This window comes from Mandrillus leucophaeus, unplaced genomic scaffold, assembly GCF_000951045.1.
Source record: "Mandrillus leucophaeus isolate KB7577 unplaced genomic scaffold, Mleu.le_1.0 Scaffold178, whole genome shotgun sequence".
NCBI classification, from domain to species: Eukaryota; Metazoa; Chordata; class Mammalia; order Primates; family Cercopithecidae; genus Mandrillus; species Mandrillus leucophaeus.
The window spans coordinates 122,019-138,826 of NW_012101787.1; the positions used below are offsets into that span (position 1 = coordinate 122,019).

Below are 16,808 nucleotides of genomic sequence, written 5' to 3' on the forward strand. Positions count from 1 at the left end.
TAATGTCCACTAAAGCACATTATACCTAGAAATAACTAATTTTTTCCACTGTCAAGAGATTCCAAGGTTCTCAAAACTTCTCTGCCTGCACTGGAACCTGATGGGAAACATTAGCATATATCAATTCAACCACTCATTGTAGCCACAGTTCTACAATAATTTAAACCACTCCTAGTTTAAGGAGAACAGTGCCTTTCTCAATTACTGAGGAAACCCACAGCATCAATTACTGATACTGCTAAATCTAGATCATTATTGATAAAAATGAGTGAAAAATAAAAACTGATCCACTGTGAAATGCCTTTTTATTTCGTAATGATTTGTTTAATCTTTTACTTACTGATAAGTAGACATTATATAATCTAGATAATCCTTTATGTGATTAAATACACATATACGTCAGGTATACATGATCCAAATTTTGACCCAATTTGAAATTTCTCTTGCCCCTCTCTTTATGAATTCTTTATATAATAGAGGCTATAAATTTAATATAGGTGAATTTATCAATATTGCCTTTTATGATTTGTATTTGTTTTGTGATTGTTTCTTGCTCCAGGTCATATACTTATATCAGTATCATATTTGATCATATATCAAATTAGTTTTTTCCCTTATAAATAACTAGTTGTTCCAAAGCCATTTATTATACTGCTGGCTCTGTCATCAACAAAATTTTCCATATACAGAAGGATCAATATCTGAGACTTTGTTCAATTTCATCAGTTCATCCAGGCTTGCACCAAAAGCACATAATCATAATTGATACAGCTGCATAATGAATCTTGATATCTGTTAGGGTAGGTCCTTTCGCCGTGTTCATTTTCTTCAGGTCTCACTTGGTTATTCTTGGTCTACTGAAATGCTATATATATAAAATTCAAAGTCAATTGTAAATTTGCATCAAGAAAAAACTATTAGGGTATTTGAAGAGTGATAACAGCAAAAAAAAAAAAAAAAAGTACAGTAGGGAAGTCCAAGGGCCTATGCTCCAATTTTGTTAGAACTCTGAAAAACAGTTAAATATTTAAAGCAACTAAGTAAAGCCACATCAATAAAATGTGGCTTGAACACCACAGCAGAATTGTGTGGTATTTTAACTCAGTCTTACCCCACCCTCTCCTCCAGCACAGTAGAAGTCTTAAAAACAGCAACCCTCATTTTGAGTGGTTCTGGAGACAGCATAGCAGACATATTCCTAAGAAACTGTGTGAGTGTTTTGAGCTCTCTAGAGGTTCCCACTTTTGAACTCTCTAGAGGTTCCCACTAAACTGAGTTAGTTTCACCTAACTCAGAACTCTCCTAGGGAAGAAAAACAACTAAGTGGAGGGCCTTAAAAGTGTCCCTGTTTGCAGACAACATGAGCATATACATATTATATATATAGAAGACTCCACCGGAAACTTCTCAGAATTAATGAATAAATTCAGTAAAGCTGCAAAATACAAAATCAACATCTAAAAATGAGTAGTATGTTTATATACTAACTGAAAAAGAAATCAAGAGACCAATCCCATTTATAATAGCTACAAAATAACATATAAGATACCTAGAAATAAATTTAACCAAGGAGGTAAAAGGTCTCTACAATGAAAATTATAAAATACTCATGAAAGAAATTAAAGAAGACACACACAAAAAAACAAAAGACATCCTATGTTCATGAATTAGAAGAATTAATATTGATACTGGGCTTATGCCCAGTAGCATTTTGACAGGGATTTCACTGAATCTGCAGATAGCTTTCAGTAGTATCGTCATTTTAACAATATTAATTATTAATACCATGACATTCTTTACAGAAATAGAAAACAAATCCTAAAAATTCATGTAGAACCACAAAAGACCATAAGTAGCCAAAGCAATCCTGAGCAAAAAGAAGAAAGCTGGGAGCAACACACTATCTGACTTCAAAATGTACTACAAAGTTAGCTAGGCATGGTGGTTCATGCCTGTAATCCCAGCAGCTTGGGAAGCTGAGGCAAGAGGATCCCTCAAGTCCAGGAGTTCGAGGCTGCAGTGAGCTATGATTGTGCCACTGCACTCCAGCCTGGCCAAAAAAGTGAGACCTTGTCTCTTTAAAAAAAAAAAAAAAAAAAAAAAAAAGCACACACACACACGTGCAAACACACACACAACATACTCTTCAAAGCTATAGTAGCCACAACAGCGTGGTGCTGGCACAAAAACAGACACATAGACCAATGGAACCCAATAGAGAACCCAAAAAATGAATCCACTTATTTATAGCAAACAAATTTTCAACAAAAACACCAAGAACATTGGGAAAAGGACAGTCTTTTCAATAAATGGTGCTGGGAAAACTGAATATCCATAGGCAGAAGAATGAAGTTAGAATCCAATATCTCACCATATGCAAAAATCAGCTCAAAAACAGCTTAAAGACTTAAATATAAAACCCAAAACTATGAAACTACTGGAAGGAAACAGAGGAAATGCTTCAGGACATTGGTCTGAGAAAATATTTTATGGGTAAGACCTCAAAAGCATAGGCAACACAAGGAAAAACAGACAAGCGGTATTACATCAAACTAAAAACCTTCTGCACAGCAAAGGAAACAAACAGAGTGAAAACACAATCTTCAGAATGAGAAAAGATATTTGTAAAACAAATTCATCTAACGAGTGATAAATATTCAAAATATACAAGGAACTCAGACAACTCAATGGCAAAAAAAAAAAAATCTGATTTTAAAATAGGTAAATGGCTTGGATATTTCTCAAAAGAAAGATAAACAAATGGCTAAAAAGTATAGGAAAAAAAATGCTCATCATCACTAATCATCAGGGAAATGTAAATTAAAACCACAATGAGATACCACCACACCTCAGTTAGAATGGCTATTATCAAAAAGACAAAAAATAAATACTGACAAGGATGCAGAGAAAAAGGAACATATACACTTTTGGTGGAAATGTAAACTAGTAGAACGATAATGAAAAATAGCATGGAGTTTCCTCAAAAAACTACAAATAGAGCTACCATATGATCCAGCAATTTCACTACTGAGTGTATATCCACAGGAAAGGAAATCAGTACACTGAAGAGACATCTGTACTTCCATGTTTATTGCAGCACTAAACTGCAATAGCCAAGATATAGAATCAACCTAAATGTCCATCAATAGACAAATTAATAAAGAAAATGTGGCATATAGGGAGAATGGACTACTATTCAGCCGCTTTTAGTTCCAAAAAAGATTTCACTCTTAATTCCAAAAAAGAATTAAATAAATCCTGTCATTCACAGCAACATGGATGGGCCTATAGGATATTATATTAAGAGAAATAAGTCAGGAACAGAAAGATAAATATTTCATGTTCTCACCAATATGCAAATACTAAAACAAGCGGATCTCACAGAAGCAGAGGGTAGAATTATGATTACTAGAGGTTGGAAAGGGTAGGGGTGAGGGAGGATAGGGAGAGGTTAGTTAAAGGATAAAAAACTACAGTTAGATAGGAGGAATAAGTTACAGTGTTCTACAGCCCTATAGGGTAACCACAGCTAACAACAGTTTATTTTTTATATATATATGTATTCAAATAGCTAGAAGAGAGTATTTTGAATGTTCCCATCACAAAGAAATGATAAGTGTTTGAGATAATGAATATGCTAATTACTCTAATTTGACCACTACACATTGTATGTATCAAAATATCACTATGTACCCCACAAATATGTATAATTATTACATGCCAATTTAAATACTATTACCAAGAAAAGCAATAAATTAAGTGTATTCTAAGAAAAAAAGACAATTTCAACAATTCCACTGCAGTCTTACCTTTTACTCACAGCTAACTGATAAGGGTTATGGTACTAAACCATGATTTATGTGGTCATTCTCTGTAATGGTCAATCATTCTCTCTTTGAGGCTGATTGCCACAACCTTAATATTTATTAACTACCTTGTAACTACTTACATGCTCTTAGTGAGGGAATATGGCAGATTCATTAAGATTCACACAACTATTGAAGAATTAATTTAAAGTTCATGTCTTATTTGTGGTGGTTCAGTGGCATAATCTTTGCATTTGGGCATAGTAAAAACCCTTGATGATGATTTAAAAAAAGAATAAAAAATAAATAAATAATGCTTTCCAATGCCATTTATAATTTCTTAAGACACTGAATCTAGGTTAATGTTGGCTGACTGTATAGCAGATTCAATTTTCAACAACCAGTACAAGTCTGATATTTTATACTTGGCCGTATACACAGAATACATACATTTTGTTCTTCTTTAAGTGCTGCTTCTAGCTGAGTTGCAAATTGTGAACAACATGTCAAGAATGAATTCATATCACCCCCAACCTTTTGAAAAGAATAATAAAACATAAAGTTACTTTTATTTAAGAGTCCATATGCATGTCTGTCTTTTTCTAGCATATTTACTTTTTGAAAAATTTTAATTTTGCTTAATTTACGTCCCTTCAAACATTTACGGCAAGAAGCCATGCTTCAAAAGTCATACTTGCAAACTCTCCCAGAGAGAAAACATGGAAGAAAGTACATTCTGGGAAGTGGCCCATCAGTGACATATACCCAGCTATGTCTCTCCTCTCATTCATCTCTACACAGTTCCAGAAAATCCAGCATCCCAGCCTATGACTACTACCTATGACATCTAACTGTATACTTGCCACGAACTGCAGTCTTCTGCTCTCACCTAATGGGCAATGTAAAACTTTGAGGAAAAAAACAGTTACAGCTTAAATATCATAATGATCAAATCCCTTCTAATAAAGCAGTGATTTGTAAATCAGAGAATTGACTCATGATAAACAAATATTACAGGCTTATATACAGTTAGAATTTTCATAGAGTGGTTCTCCATGAAGAATGCATTCCCTGAGCATTACATTTAAAGATACTGAGCCAGGTGCGGTGGCTCACACCTGTAATCCTAGCCCTTTGGGAGGCTGAGGCAGGTGGATCACTTGAGGTCAGGAGTTCAAGACCAGCCTGGCCAACATGGCGAAATCCTGTCTCTACTAAAAATACAAAAAAATTAGCTGGGCGTGGTGGCGCACACCAGTAATCCCAGCTATGTGGGTGGCTGAGGCACGAAAAACGCTTGAATCCAGGAGGCAGCAGTTGCAGTGAGCCAAGATCATACCACCACACTCCAGCCTAGGTCATAGTGCAAGACTCTGTCTCAAAAAAATAAAAATAAATAAAATAAAACAAACAAATAAATAAATAAATATACTGAGAGGCTCACATACTTTTTGACACAATAAAGACCTTTAATCATAAAGGAGACAGGGAAAAAAACTAAAATAATCCAGCAGAGAGGAAAATGAACAGATTAGTGTTACTAATCACAAATATAAAGGGAAACCATTAGCCCACTTCTTCCACCCACATTCAGGCACCACAAATATAGAGAAGATAGAGAAATATAGAGAAGATAGAGATTGATTTGACTGAGTTTATAATTTAACAAATAAGACCAATAAAGCAGAACAGGGCAAGAGAGTTAAGCACGCATGAAAGGGAGTGATAACAGTAGTTGACCATGCTATTTAAGCTGGGTAAGTAAGGGCACAAGGAGGATTTGGGACACTAAAAAGGCAGCAGGACCAATGGATTATGGTTCCCTGTGAAATCAAAGGATTTTTGGAGTCAGAATTTTGGACAGACTGAGTGGGAAAGACAGGAGGTAGTGGCCAGAGATTAGGACGACTGAAATTCAAATTCTGAAACAGTTATGGTAAGGAATACAGGATATCACTCTGTCAATTAGTGGTTGAGGTAAAATAAAATACAAGATCATTGGAGGAAAGAAATTCAGTAAAATAAAGGCGGTATCCGAAGGGCTGATTTCTTCAATTTTTTCAGTATTGGAGACCACAGGAATGTGAACTTAATTTCATTTTATTTTATTTGTTGGTGGTTTTTTTTTTCCAACTTTTATTTTAGATTTAGTGGGTACATCAGAAGGTTTGTTACCTGGATATATTGCTTGATGCTGAGGTTTGGGGTATCAATGATCCCATCACCCAAGTCCTGAGCACAGTACCCAATAGCTAGTTTTTCAACCCTTACCCCACTTCCCTCCCACCTCTAGTCATTCCCGTTTCTTTTGAACTTCAATTTTAGAGTTTAGTTTTGGTTCTTTGATTCAATCCTGGCAGGGCTTCAAAACATAATAACCACAAGGTCGTGCAGGATAAGGATTGTGATTACACAGTCCTTTTAATAGTTGGGTAATGACCACCACAATAAAAATATAAAACATTTCCATTATTTCAAAAAGCTTCACTGTACTCCTTTGCAGTCAATTCTCCCCTCCTACCTTAGCTCAAGACAACCACTGGTCCTTTACTACAGTTTTCCCTTTCCCAGAATTTCATATAAATAGAATCATATGGTATGCAGCCCTATTTATTTAGCTTCCCCACATCCTAATGTTTTTGAGATTCATCCACATGGTTCTATGTGTCAGTAGTTTGTTTCCTTTATTGTGAAGAGTATTTCATTGTATGCTATACTACAATTTGCTTGTCCATTCACCAGTTAGTAAATATTTGGGTTGCTGGATTCAGTAGCTATTCTGGCTATTATGAACAAAATTTCTATAAACATTTATATACAAGTCTTTGTGAGGATGTATGTGTTCATTAATCTTGGATAATCACTTAAGAGTAGAACTGGTGGTTATCTTTTAAGTATATGTTAAACTTCATGAGCAGCTGTCAAACTGTTTCTCAACATAGCAGTCTCATTTGTGTTCCCACCAGCTCTGTATGAGAGTTCCAGTGGCCCCGTATCTTTACCAAAACTTGATTATTGTCTATCTTTAAAATTTTGGTCATTCCTAATGGGTATGTAGAACTCCTTTTCTGCAACCTTCTTGGCAAAATTCAGGTCAAGAGGGATTTGGTTGGGTTGAGTAATTTTCTAAGAGGATCATTTTCATGGATAGGAAATTCATTCCGAGAACATATAAGTAATCCAAAAGAAAATATTTTAAATTTATATTTTTGAAAAGAAAATCGACCCTTTTCAGTGTTAATGTCTCTATATTAGGGTTGCATATACTTACAGATAAAGATAATTCTTCATTTTCACGCTTTACAAATGGTTCTTCTCCATTCTGATCACAGTGTCCATAGGTTTCTTCCAAAGTGGAAACAACCTGTAAAAAAAAAAAAAAATCAAAGCCAATTTGATACTTTAATAGTTTAAAATTAACTACATTAAATGTAAATAATAGTCAATCAATTATGCCAGGACCTTTTTACCAGTAAGACTTATTTCTTCCAGTGCCACAAACTTAAATTTTCCATCCCATACCCAATTTCATGTCATCATGAGGAAAAAGCAATATTCCTTAACCTTACTCCCTAGCAAAAGAGAGATGCTCTGTGACTCTAACATTTCTGTGTTGATAGGTATCTTAAAACGGAGAGGGCCTGTCCATGAGTGGTTGAAGCATTAAGTAGAGGTTTCCTCAAAGTCTGCCTTGATTTTCTCCTCCAAAGAGAGTTAGGGAATATTGAAAGATGGAGACCAGAAAGCAATGAATTTTTAAAGAAAATTATCTGGCCTAACCCCTCAAACTTTCAACAAACTTGTACTGTACAAGTTTGACGTACTGTATCTTTTTTTTATATTTGTGCTCTTCCTCATCATTCTCACTTGATATTTGGTACATTTACAATTCAATTCTGGATCGCGGTGAAAAAAAAAGAAACTCAGAAAAAGTAAAATTTTTCCCCACATCAAAAGCTAAAGTTTCGGCTGGGCACGGTGGCTCACCCCTGTAATCCCAGCACTTTGGGAAGCCGAGGCGAGTGGATCACCTGAGGTCAAGAGTTTGAGACCAGCCTGACCAGTATGGTGAAACCCCATCTCTACTAAAAATACAAAAATTAGCCGGGCATGGTGGCATGCTCCTGTAGTCCCAGCTACTCGGGAGGCTGAGACAGGAAAATTGCTTGAACCCGGGAGGCAGAAGTTGCAGTGAGCCAAGATCATGCCACGGCACTCCAGCCTGGGCAAAAGAGCGAGACTTCATTTCAAGAAACAAAAAAAGAGCTAAAGTTTCTGAAATGCGGAGTTTAACACAGTAGAAATGCAGGACTTAGGAAGGCCTGCTTGCAAGGTTGGCCTTAACCTGGCATCTGAGAACTTGGATATCAGGAGGGTTCTCCCCATTCACTGACAGGAGCTCACTGTCCCTAAACTGTTTGTATAATGTGGTTTATACTGAACCTCCTTTCCTTGTGAGAGTCTGAAATTTTCATATATGTTAAGCACAGAGTGAATAGTAAACTCCCAATAAATCCCAGGGCACTAAGTTTCTAATGATTTTCCCCGACAGACATTTCATATGTGTTGTCACAATTCATTGCTAAAGAAATTAAGCATGTCCTGGGTGACTCTAAGGGGAAAAGACTCTTGCAAGCTTAGATCTGGTTTTCTCCTAATTTCACCTCATGTGCCTACTGTAATAAATCTTAACCATCAGTATGACTATATGTGGAGTCATGTGAATTCTCCTAGAATATCACCAAACCTGGGGTGATCATGGAGTCCCTGTAACACAGAAACTAACAAGCCTCTTACCATCTTCAGATGTTTGATAATTTTTCCAATCATTTCATCTCCTGGTAGTAAGTTCTTTGTCTTACTCGATGGAATGGGCAAAGCATACCGTACAATGGATTCTCCTGTTGGTGGAGATCTCAGGACCATTGGTTCAATTTTATCATGAATTAATTTTGCATTATGTTTTTCCTTCAGTTTAGGTGATAGTGGTAAATTATGTAGTCCTTTTTTGCTGGTTAATGCTGGAAGAGTTGCCGATTTGTTACTGGTGGTCAACAGATGCTTTACTGGTTTCATTTTGTTACGACTTGGCTTCCAAATTATAGATGAAAAAAATTTTTTCCTCCCTGTGAAAAAAAATTAAAAGAGATTCAGAGAAAACACCAGGCTCTAATTAAATTCACATACTACATTTCTCTTTCTCTGATGCTTTAGCAATTTGCTCAGAGTACATTAAGCAACTTCTGGAAGCTACAATTACACTTCAGGCTTTTTTGAGTCACAGTTACTCAAACAAAACAAAGAAAAATAGAATGCAGTTATCACAATATCTAACGTATATCAAGAAGTTATTTAAACCTAAGTATAATAACAATAACAGTAAAAGCTCTATCATTTTTAATCTAAGGTATGCCCTTTATGTACAGCATTATTCCATTTTACATGAGAGTAAACTGAGCTCAGACAAGTTAAGTGACTAACCAAGAGTCACACAGCTAATAAGTGCTAAATTTTTCAGAATTACAACATAGGTCAAATTGGCTACAAATCTTGCTTCTTTTCTATACCCTTTGCTCTCCATATGGAAAATGTTGGGTTATTTTACCTATAGGACTTATAGCATTTCCTGTAAGTAAGGAGGGTTGTAGATGAAAACATTTCAGATTTAAAATGATAAAAGGATTATCAATTGCCATGAAGATGGTGAATCCTAAAATCAACTTTGAAAAAATGAAAAATAGAAAGGAAAATATTCCTAACAACAAAAAACAACAAGAACAAAAAAAATTTAAACTGTAAGAAACCCCTAAACGAAGGCTAATTTGTTTATGGGGCATTTAGGATACGAATATAGGGACTGAAGAAGCCAGAAACAACAATGAGAGAATCCACTCAGGAAAAAAAAAATTACATTTTCTTCCTACCTTTCTCCCATATTTGAGCTAATATATGTCCTTAATATACATCTTTATTCCCACAGGAGCAGTAGTCTTGGCCCAAGGTATCATTAGGGTAATATTAAGGCAGCATCAAAGCTATGCTAAGAAAGTATAAACTAGATAGGTCCTGGGCTTTTATTCCTCTATTTTTCTCTCCCCTCAAAGCTGCCTAAGACTCAGGACAATGCCACCTCCCAAATAGTTTAAAAGTATAAGCCTAACCATGGAAATTGTCAAGTACAGTGGCAAAATTAAGATAAAGTAATGTAACACTGGTACTCTGTTACCTGAAGCTCTCTGTACTTCAGCTTGTCCCACTGTTATGTGTTGAACTATGTCCCTGAGAAAAATATGTTCAAGTCCTAAGCCCCCAGCACTTTGAATGTGACCTTACTTGAAAATAGGGCCTTTGCAGCTATGATAAAGTTAAGATGGGTCCTAAATCCAGTGACTGGTGTCACTACAAGAAGACCGTATAGCGACAGGCAGAAATTAAAGTGATGCACCTCTAAGCTAAGGAATATCAAAGATTGCCAACATCCACCAGAAGCTTGTAAAAACCAATGAGATTCTTCCCTAGAGCCTTCAGCAGGGAACATGGTTTTGCTGAAACCTTGATTTCAGTTTTCTGGCCTCCAGAATTATGAAATAATAAATTTCTGTTGTTCTAAGCCACCCAGTTTGTGGTACTTTGTTACAGCAGCACTAATGTCTTAGTCTGTTGAGGCTGCTATAACAAAACACTATAAATTGCATAGCTTATAAACAAGAAACATTTATTTCTCACAGTTCTGGAGACAGGAAAGTCCAACGACAAGGCACCAGCAGAGTTGGTGTCTGATGAAAGCCCAGACGCCAAATAAATGGTGCCTTCTCTCTGTGTCCTCACATGATGGAAGGAGCAAGGGAGCTTTTTCAGACCTCTTTTGTAAGGGCACTAGGTCCATTTATGAAGGTGCTTTACTCATGACCTAATCATCTCCTAAAGGGCCCACCTCCTAATTCTACCATACGTTGAACTGGGGTCCAATTTCAACATGCGAATTTGGGGATGACCCAAGCATTCAGACCACAGGAAATATCTAGCACTTCAAAAACAAACACACCCACATACTTTCCCTAAACTTCCAGGAGGAACACAGGCTGGGAACTGGCTTTTGATCATTTCCTAATAATAGATTATCAGATAAAGTAGGTGACACCCCAAGGGTATATGAGCTCACAGGCCAAAACTACTTGACAACTGAAAAAAACAACCATTAAAAAATAAAAATAGGCCAGGCGCATTGGCTCACACCTGTAATCCCAGTACTCTGGGAGCCAGAGGCAGGTGGATCACCTGAGGCCAGGAGTTCGAGACCAGCCTGGCCAACATGGTGAAACCCTGTCTCTATTAAAAATACAAAAAATTATCCAAGCGTGGTGGTGGGCACCTGTAGTCCCAGCTACTCGGGAGGCTGAGGCAGGAGAATCGCTTAAACTAGGAGGCGGAAGTTGCAGCAAGCTGAGATTGCACCACTGCACTCCAGCCTAGGGGATGCAGCAAGACTCCATCTCAAATAAACAAATAAATATAAAAATAAGAAACTAAAAAACATGTTTTAGTTGTAGAATCATTAAAACAGAGAGACTAAAAATATATAAACACACAGAAAGAGAATATTAGCCATATAAAACAGGTATAAGAGGTATTTTTAAGACCCAAGTGAAAATATTAAAAAATGAAAAATATAATAGATAAAATAGCACAAGTAATCACAAAATAATACTGCTGAAGAATAAAAACTGATGCAAAGAACAAAAACGGTTGAGGAATAATCCAGCTGAAGAATAAAAAATGATGCAAAGATCAGCAGCATTTATCACATATTGTTGAACATTAATAAAATACACATCAATAGTGATAAGTATTAAAAGCTAGTAGCAGGTTTGAAAAAAATATAATTAGCAATTCTACTGAAAATGAGAAAATAAAGGCCTATATATTTGTTAATAACAATAAACATGATTGAATTTTTGGAGAAGCAGTATCTAATATTCAGAAGATCATCCAATAAATAATAAAAGACCAATAATAGTATTTTTTTATTTGCCAGAAATCACGGCAAAAGTTAATATCCTGTCAGCACATTTATGCAAAACACAAATATCAATACCAAATAGTATAATATACTATTTCAGAGAATAAAATATAAAAACAAATAATACAACTTACAGATGTTATAAATAAAATCACTTTGAATAAAGTTTTAAAAACTAATAATTTCTCAATTACTTTGGACACATGGACAGCAGATAACAATTGTTGATGTAATTATGAATTTCCAAAATCCAGATATTTCAATATGTGAACATTTATTAGGATTTTAACAAGTAGATGATGACACCCCGCTGGAAAAGAATCATATACATGTTTAAGAGATTACTTATAAAAAAATTAAAATTAAAAACATATAATATATATGGGGCCAGGGATACATGCCCTTAAATACGTCTGACAAGCACAAACAGAAAATTCTCAAAAACTAAAATTCTAAGATATTTTATACAACTTGCTGTTACATTCTTTAAACTAGGTGGTAAACAATAGAATGAAAATATCTTAATAGCACTGAAAATGTTTATTTCATCCAAGAATTATACAACTGCTTTTTTGTTTTGATGATACACTATAGTTAATTGAATGCATAGTCATCAAGCATAATTTTTAAATCATAGTCAAATATCACTTAGCAAAGATAACTTGATACCAGTGTCACTAAAAATCCATTTGAAGGAAGAACACATTGCTCTACTGGAAACTACTGATGATAATAGTAAATACATACATTATAACACTTGAACCAAAGCCCCTGCAAAATATTCCCTTTTACATTTTTCTTTTTTTTTTTTTTTTTTTGAGACAGAGTTTCACTCTTGTCACCCAGGCTGGAGTACAATGGCGCAATCTTGGCTCACTGCAACCTTCGCCTCCCGGGTTCAAGCGATTCTCCTGCCTCAGCCTCCCGAGTAGCTAGGATTACAGGTACCCGCTGCCACGCCCGGCTAATTTTTGTATTTTTAGTAGTGACAGGGTTTCACCACATTGGCCAAGCTGGTCTCACACTCCTGACCTCAGGTTATCCGCCCTCCTCGGCCTCCCAAAGTGCTGGGATTACACGCCTGAGCCACCGTGACTGCCCCCTTTTACATTATTCTCATACCGATTGTGACGTAATGCTTTACGTAAAAATTAACGTTACAAGCAAAATGATGCAGAAACCAAGACTAAATTTACAAAATTGAAAAGCCTCAAAAGAATTCTGAATAAATTACATTGCCAAAGAAACTCCATCAAAACCATCAGGTCCAAGCAAACATCAAAAATTCCACCAAAACCATCAGGACCAGCAAACAGGATGTAAGAAGAGTGGCCAATGAGCCAATAAGTAAAACCAAAAGGGCACATATACATAGAAAGCAAGGAAAAGAAAATGTCACCAAGGACGGAGCGATGAACTATGTCAAATGCTGAGTCAAGTAAAATGAAGACTAAGAGCTGACACTGGATTTGGCAACATGGAGGTAGGTCATTTGTAACCTGAAGAACAGAACGGCAACAATTTCAGTAGAATGATCGAGGTAAATACCTGACTTACCGTTCAAAAGACAGGAAGTAAGAACAAAGAATTGAATACAACCACTGTAGACAAATTTTACTACAAAAGGGAGGAAAGAAATAGAGTATTACTAGAAGAAAACATGGTCAAGAGGAAAGTTCGATGGAAAAAAGAACAAGTGTATTATGGATTGCATTGTGTCCTCTCCCCCCAAAACAGTGTGAGGAAAGGAAGGAAAGAAGGCAGGCAGGAAGGCAGGCAGGCCGGCCGGCCGGCCACGCTCACTTAGTGCAAAAAAAAAGAGAAAAAAGAACCTGACAAATGCTCCGATGAAGTTCACATAAATACAAAAATAGAGTCACACGCAATGAATACTTGTATTAGCAAGCAAATATTTAAGGATTTTACATATTTAATTCATTTATCCCTCCTAACAATGCTAGGAAGTGGATGTCAGCATTACTTCGCCCAAGTGCATCTGTCCCTTTCTGCCACCACGACAAATGTTTTCTGGTTTCATCCTTCAAGGATTAATGTACATTCATTTCAAACCCTTTAATGACAGTGTACAAAATCGAGGAGAGCAGCAAGGGTCGGCAGGGGGCGTAGGGAAAGGATGATTTGCCTTCGATCCCAGATCTTGCATAAAAAGCAGCACAACCGCCACGGAGGCAGCCAGGCAGCGGGAAAACTAAGTGCAAACCCAGGACTCTCCCGAAACCCTCAGATCCGGCTGAGGGAGCCGCTCGCGAGGCTCCCGGCCCTGTGTACCTGCTGAGACTGTGGGAAGTCGGGTGACTGGGCGGTTTGGCCTTGCCAAGGCTGGCTCTAAGGTGAAAAACTATTTGCCTGAGGAAGATGGCAATTCCGAGTCTGCCAGACTTCCTTCGAGACAGAAGCCTGAAAACTCCTCAGACTCCAGCCCCACCCTTTTACAAACTGACGTTTGTGCTTAAAGAAAAGGCCCGGCCTCTGCGCCCCCGGGCGGCAGCAAAGACCGACGGGCGCCCGCCGCCGGCGCCGGATGGGGCCGTTGATGCCACGTCCCAGACGCCCGACGCCACGACGCCTTGGCGCCGCCGACGTCGCTGACGCTGCGGGCGTGAGCTGCGCGCCAAGAGCGGCAGAGGAGACGCAGTTTGGCCGCTGTGGGGATCTGACGGAAGGTTGATAATGTCCATGGGCACGTCGGCCTCCTCCTTCCTTATTCTTTCCCATATGTAATTCCGGGACGCCCGCGGAGCGCAGATTCATCGAGGCATTTGGCCTAGAGGCCTGCGAAGGAGAAATAAAATACAGGCCTGGTAGGACCTTTAAGAACCTGGGCTTCACCTGCAAAACCGGAGCCCCAGTCCTTCATTCATCTGCTATCTCCTCAAACTCTTTTCAGTGTATTGTGGAGTTCATTACCAGACTCTAAGCTCGCACGGAAGTGTACATCAGCTTTGTGATCTTAAAAGCAAAACAAAATCAAATGGACTAGGAATTAACTCGAAGCAGAGTTGTGACACTTAAGTGGTTTCTTGCCATCAGCTTCCACGCACTGCTTTAATATGCAATTTTACAAGATGGAGTTTTTTTCGATAATTTGACCTCAAGAAATATATTAATTTTGTCTTTAAGTTGAACAAAGTAAAATGTTTTTAATATTTTAAAATATTAATTGGTTCTCACTTATTAGGTGGGAATTGAACAATGAGAACACTTGGACACAGGAAGGAGAACATCACACACCGGGGCCTGTTGTGGGATGGGGAGAGGGGAAGGGATAGCATTAGGAGATATACCTAATGTAAATGACGAGTTAATGGGTGCAGCACACCAACATGGCACATGTATACATATGTAACAAACCTGCAGGTTGTGCACATGTACCCTAGAACTTAAAAGTACAAAAAAAAAAGGAAAAGAAAAACACACATATAGACTGTGGTAGGGGGCGGCAGGGGAGATCAATTTACTTGTTGAACTGGTTCATATGCATTTTCCAGGCAACAGAAAATCTAAATTTGAAAGGAAAAAGGTGAGGAAGGGGAAGCTTTAGTAGCATCATTCAAGTGTGAGTATGTATTACTACATAGTCCCTGAAATAGAAGGGGCTTACATTATGAAATACTGAAAGGTCTAAGAGCTTTGAAACAAAGTTGAAAACATATTGCTCAGTGGTAAATAAAGCAATGTAGGGTTTCAACTGTGCTATCCAATGTGGGAGCCACAACCCCAGGTGGCTACTGAACACCTTAAACGTGTTGATCCAACTGGTATGTGCTATGAATGTAACATATACAATACACGTCAAAGGGTTGCTATGAAAATAAAGAATGTAAATATCTCAATAATTTTATATTGATTGCGTTGAAATACTATTTTTAATATATCAGCTTATAAAATATATTACTAAAATAAAATATTAATTGATATAATTTAATTGTTAATAATGCCTGTGTGTAAATGAAAGGAATAGGAAAGATGGTACTAAAACTAAAAACCAGATTTAAAGGAGACCTTAGATTTGACATAATAGATTTAAACTATTTTCTAAAACTCTGAAAATTGATTGTATCTAATTATTTCTAATTTTCCAGTAAAATCTGAATGCCTCATCAGAGATTCCTGAAAATTTATCAGCTCCCAAGAGCTGGTGTAGGCTAGCTCCAGCACACCACTGGGAGTTACCACTGGGGTTGCCTGGAAAGGGAAAACAAGACATCTTCTGGAGTGCCAGAAATGTTGTCTTCTGCTCTTTCTGGGTGTGTTCAAAAATTCATGAAGGCAGGCGGGCACAGTGGCTCACACCTGTAATCCCAATACTTTGGGAGGCTGAGGTGGTGCATCACTTGAGGTCAGGAGTTTGAGACTAGCCTGGTCAACATGGTGAAACCCCATCTTTACTAAAAATACAAAAATTAACCGGGCATGATGGCGGGTGCCTGTAATCCCAGCTATTTGGGAGGCTGAGGCAGGAGAATCACTTGAACCCAGGAGATGGAGGTTGCAGTGAGCCGAGATTGTGCCATTGTACTCCAGCCTGGGCAACAGAGCAAGACTCTATCTAGAAAAGAAAAAAAGAAAATCATGAAGGCATATGCTTATTTGTGCACTTTTCAGTATGTGCGTTTTATGTCAGTAATAAAGAAAATGTACATATAAATGATCAGATTTATTAAACTTTCCACCAACAATTTTTTAAAGTTGGCAATAAAATTAAGAAAGTAGTTTAGAAAGAATTGAATTGCTAAATTCAAAATCTCCCAAAACCACTGTAAATGAAAGGGATAGGAAAGATAGAACTAAAAATCAGGAGAGATAGAAGAAGACCTTAGATTTAACACAGCCAATTTCAGTTATTTTCTAGAACCCTGAAAATGGATTATATCTAGTCATTTCTTATTTTGTTGGTAAAATCTTAATGGTCAAGTTGTCAAGTTAGCATACATTAGCAAAACTCTCAGCATGAGTCTAGC

General features: G+C 37.2%; 1 protein-coding gene across 1 annotated transcript in view; it reads right to left on the reverse strand.

Moving 5' to 3' along the window:
- LOC105537655 (coiled-coil domain-containing protein 7) overlaps positions 1-14,437 on the reverse strand; it is a 117,478-nt gene extending 103,041 nt beyond the window's left edge. The window contains exons 1-4 of the mRNA XM_011977296.1: positions 14,116-14,437; positions 8,604-8,932; positions 7,078-7,170; positions 4,257-4,340 (exon numbers count right to left, since the gene is read on the reverse strand). Coding sequence (XP_011832686.1) covers positions 4,257-4,340; positions 7,078-7,170; positions 8,604-8,882 — 456 coding nt within the window. The 5' untranslated portion in view covers positions 8,883-8,932; positions 14,116-14,437. The remainder of the gene's footprint in view (positions 1-4,256; positions 4,341-7,077; positions 7,171-8,603; positions 8,933-14,115) is intronic.
- Between the last annotated feature and the right edge of the window lie 2,371 nt (positions 14,438-16,808).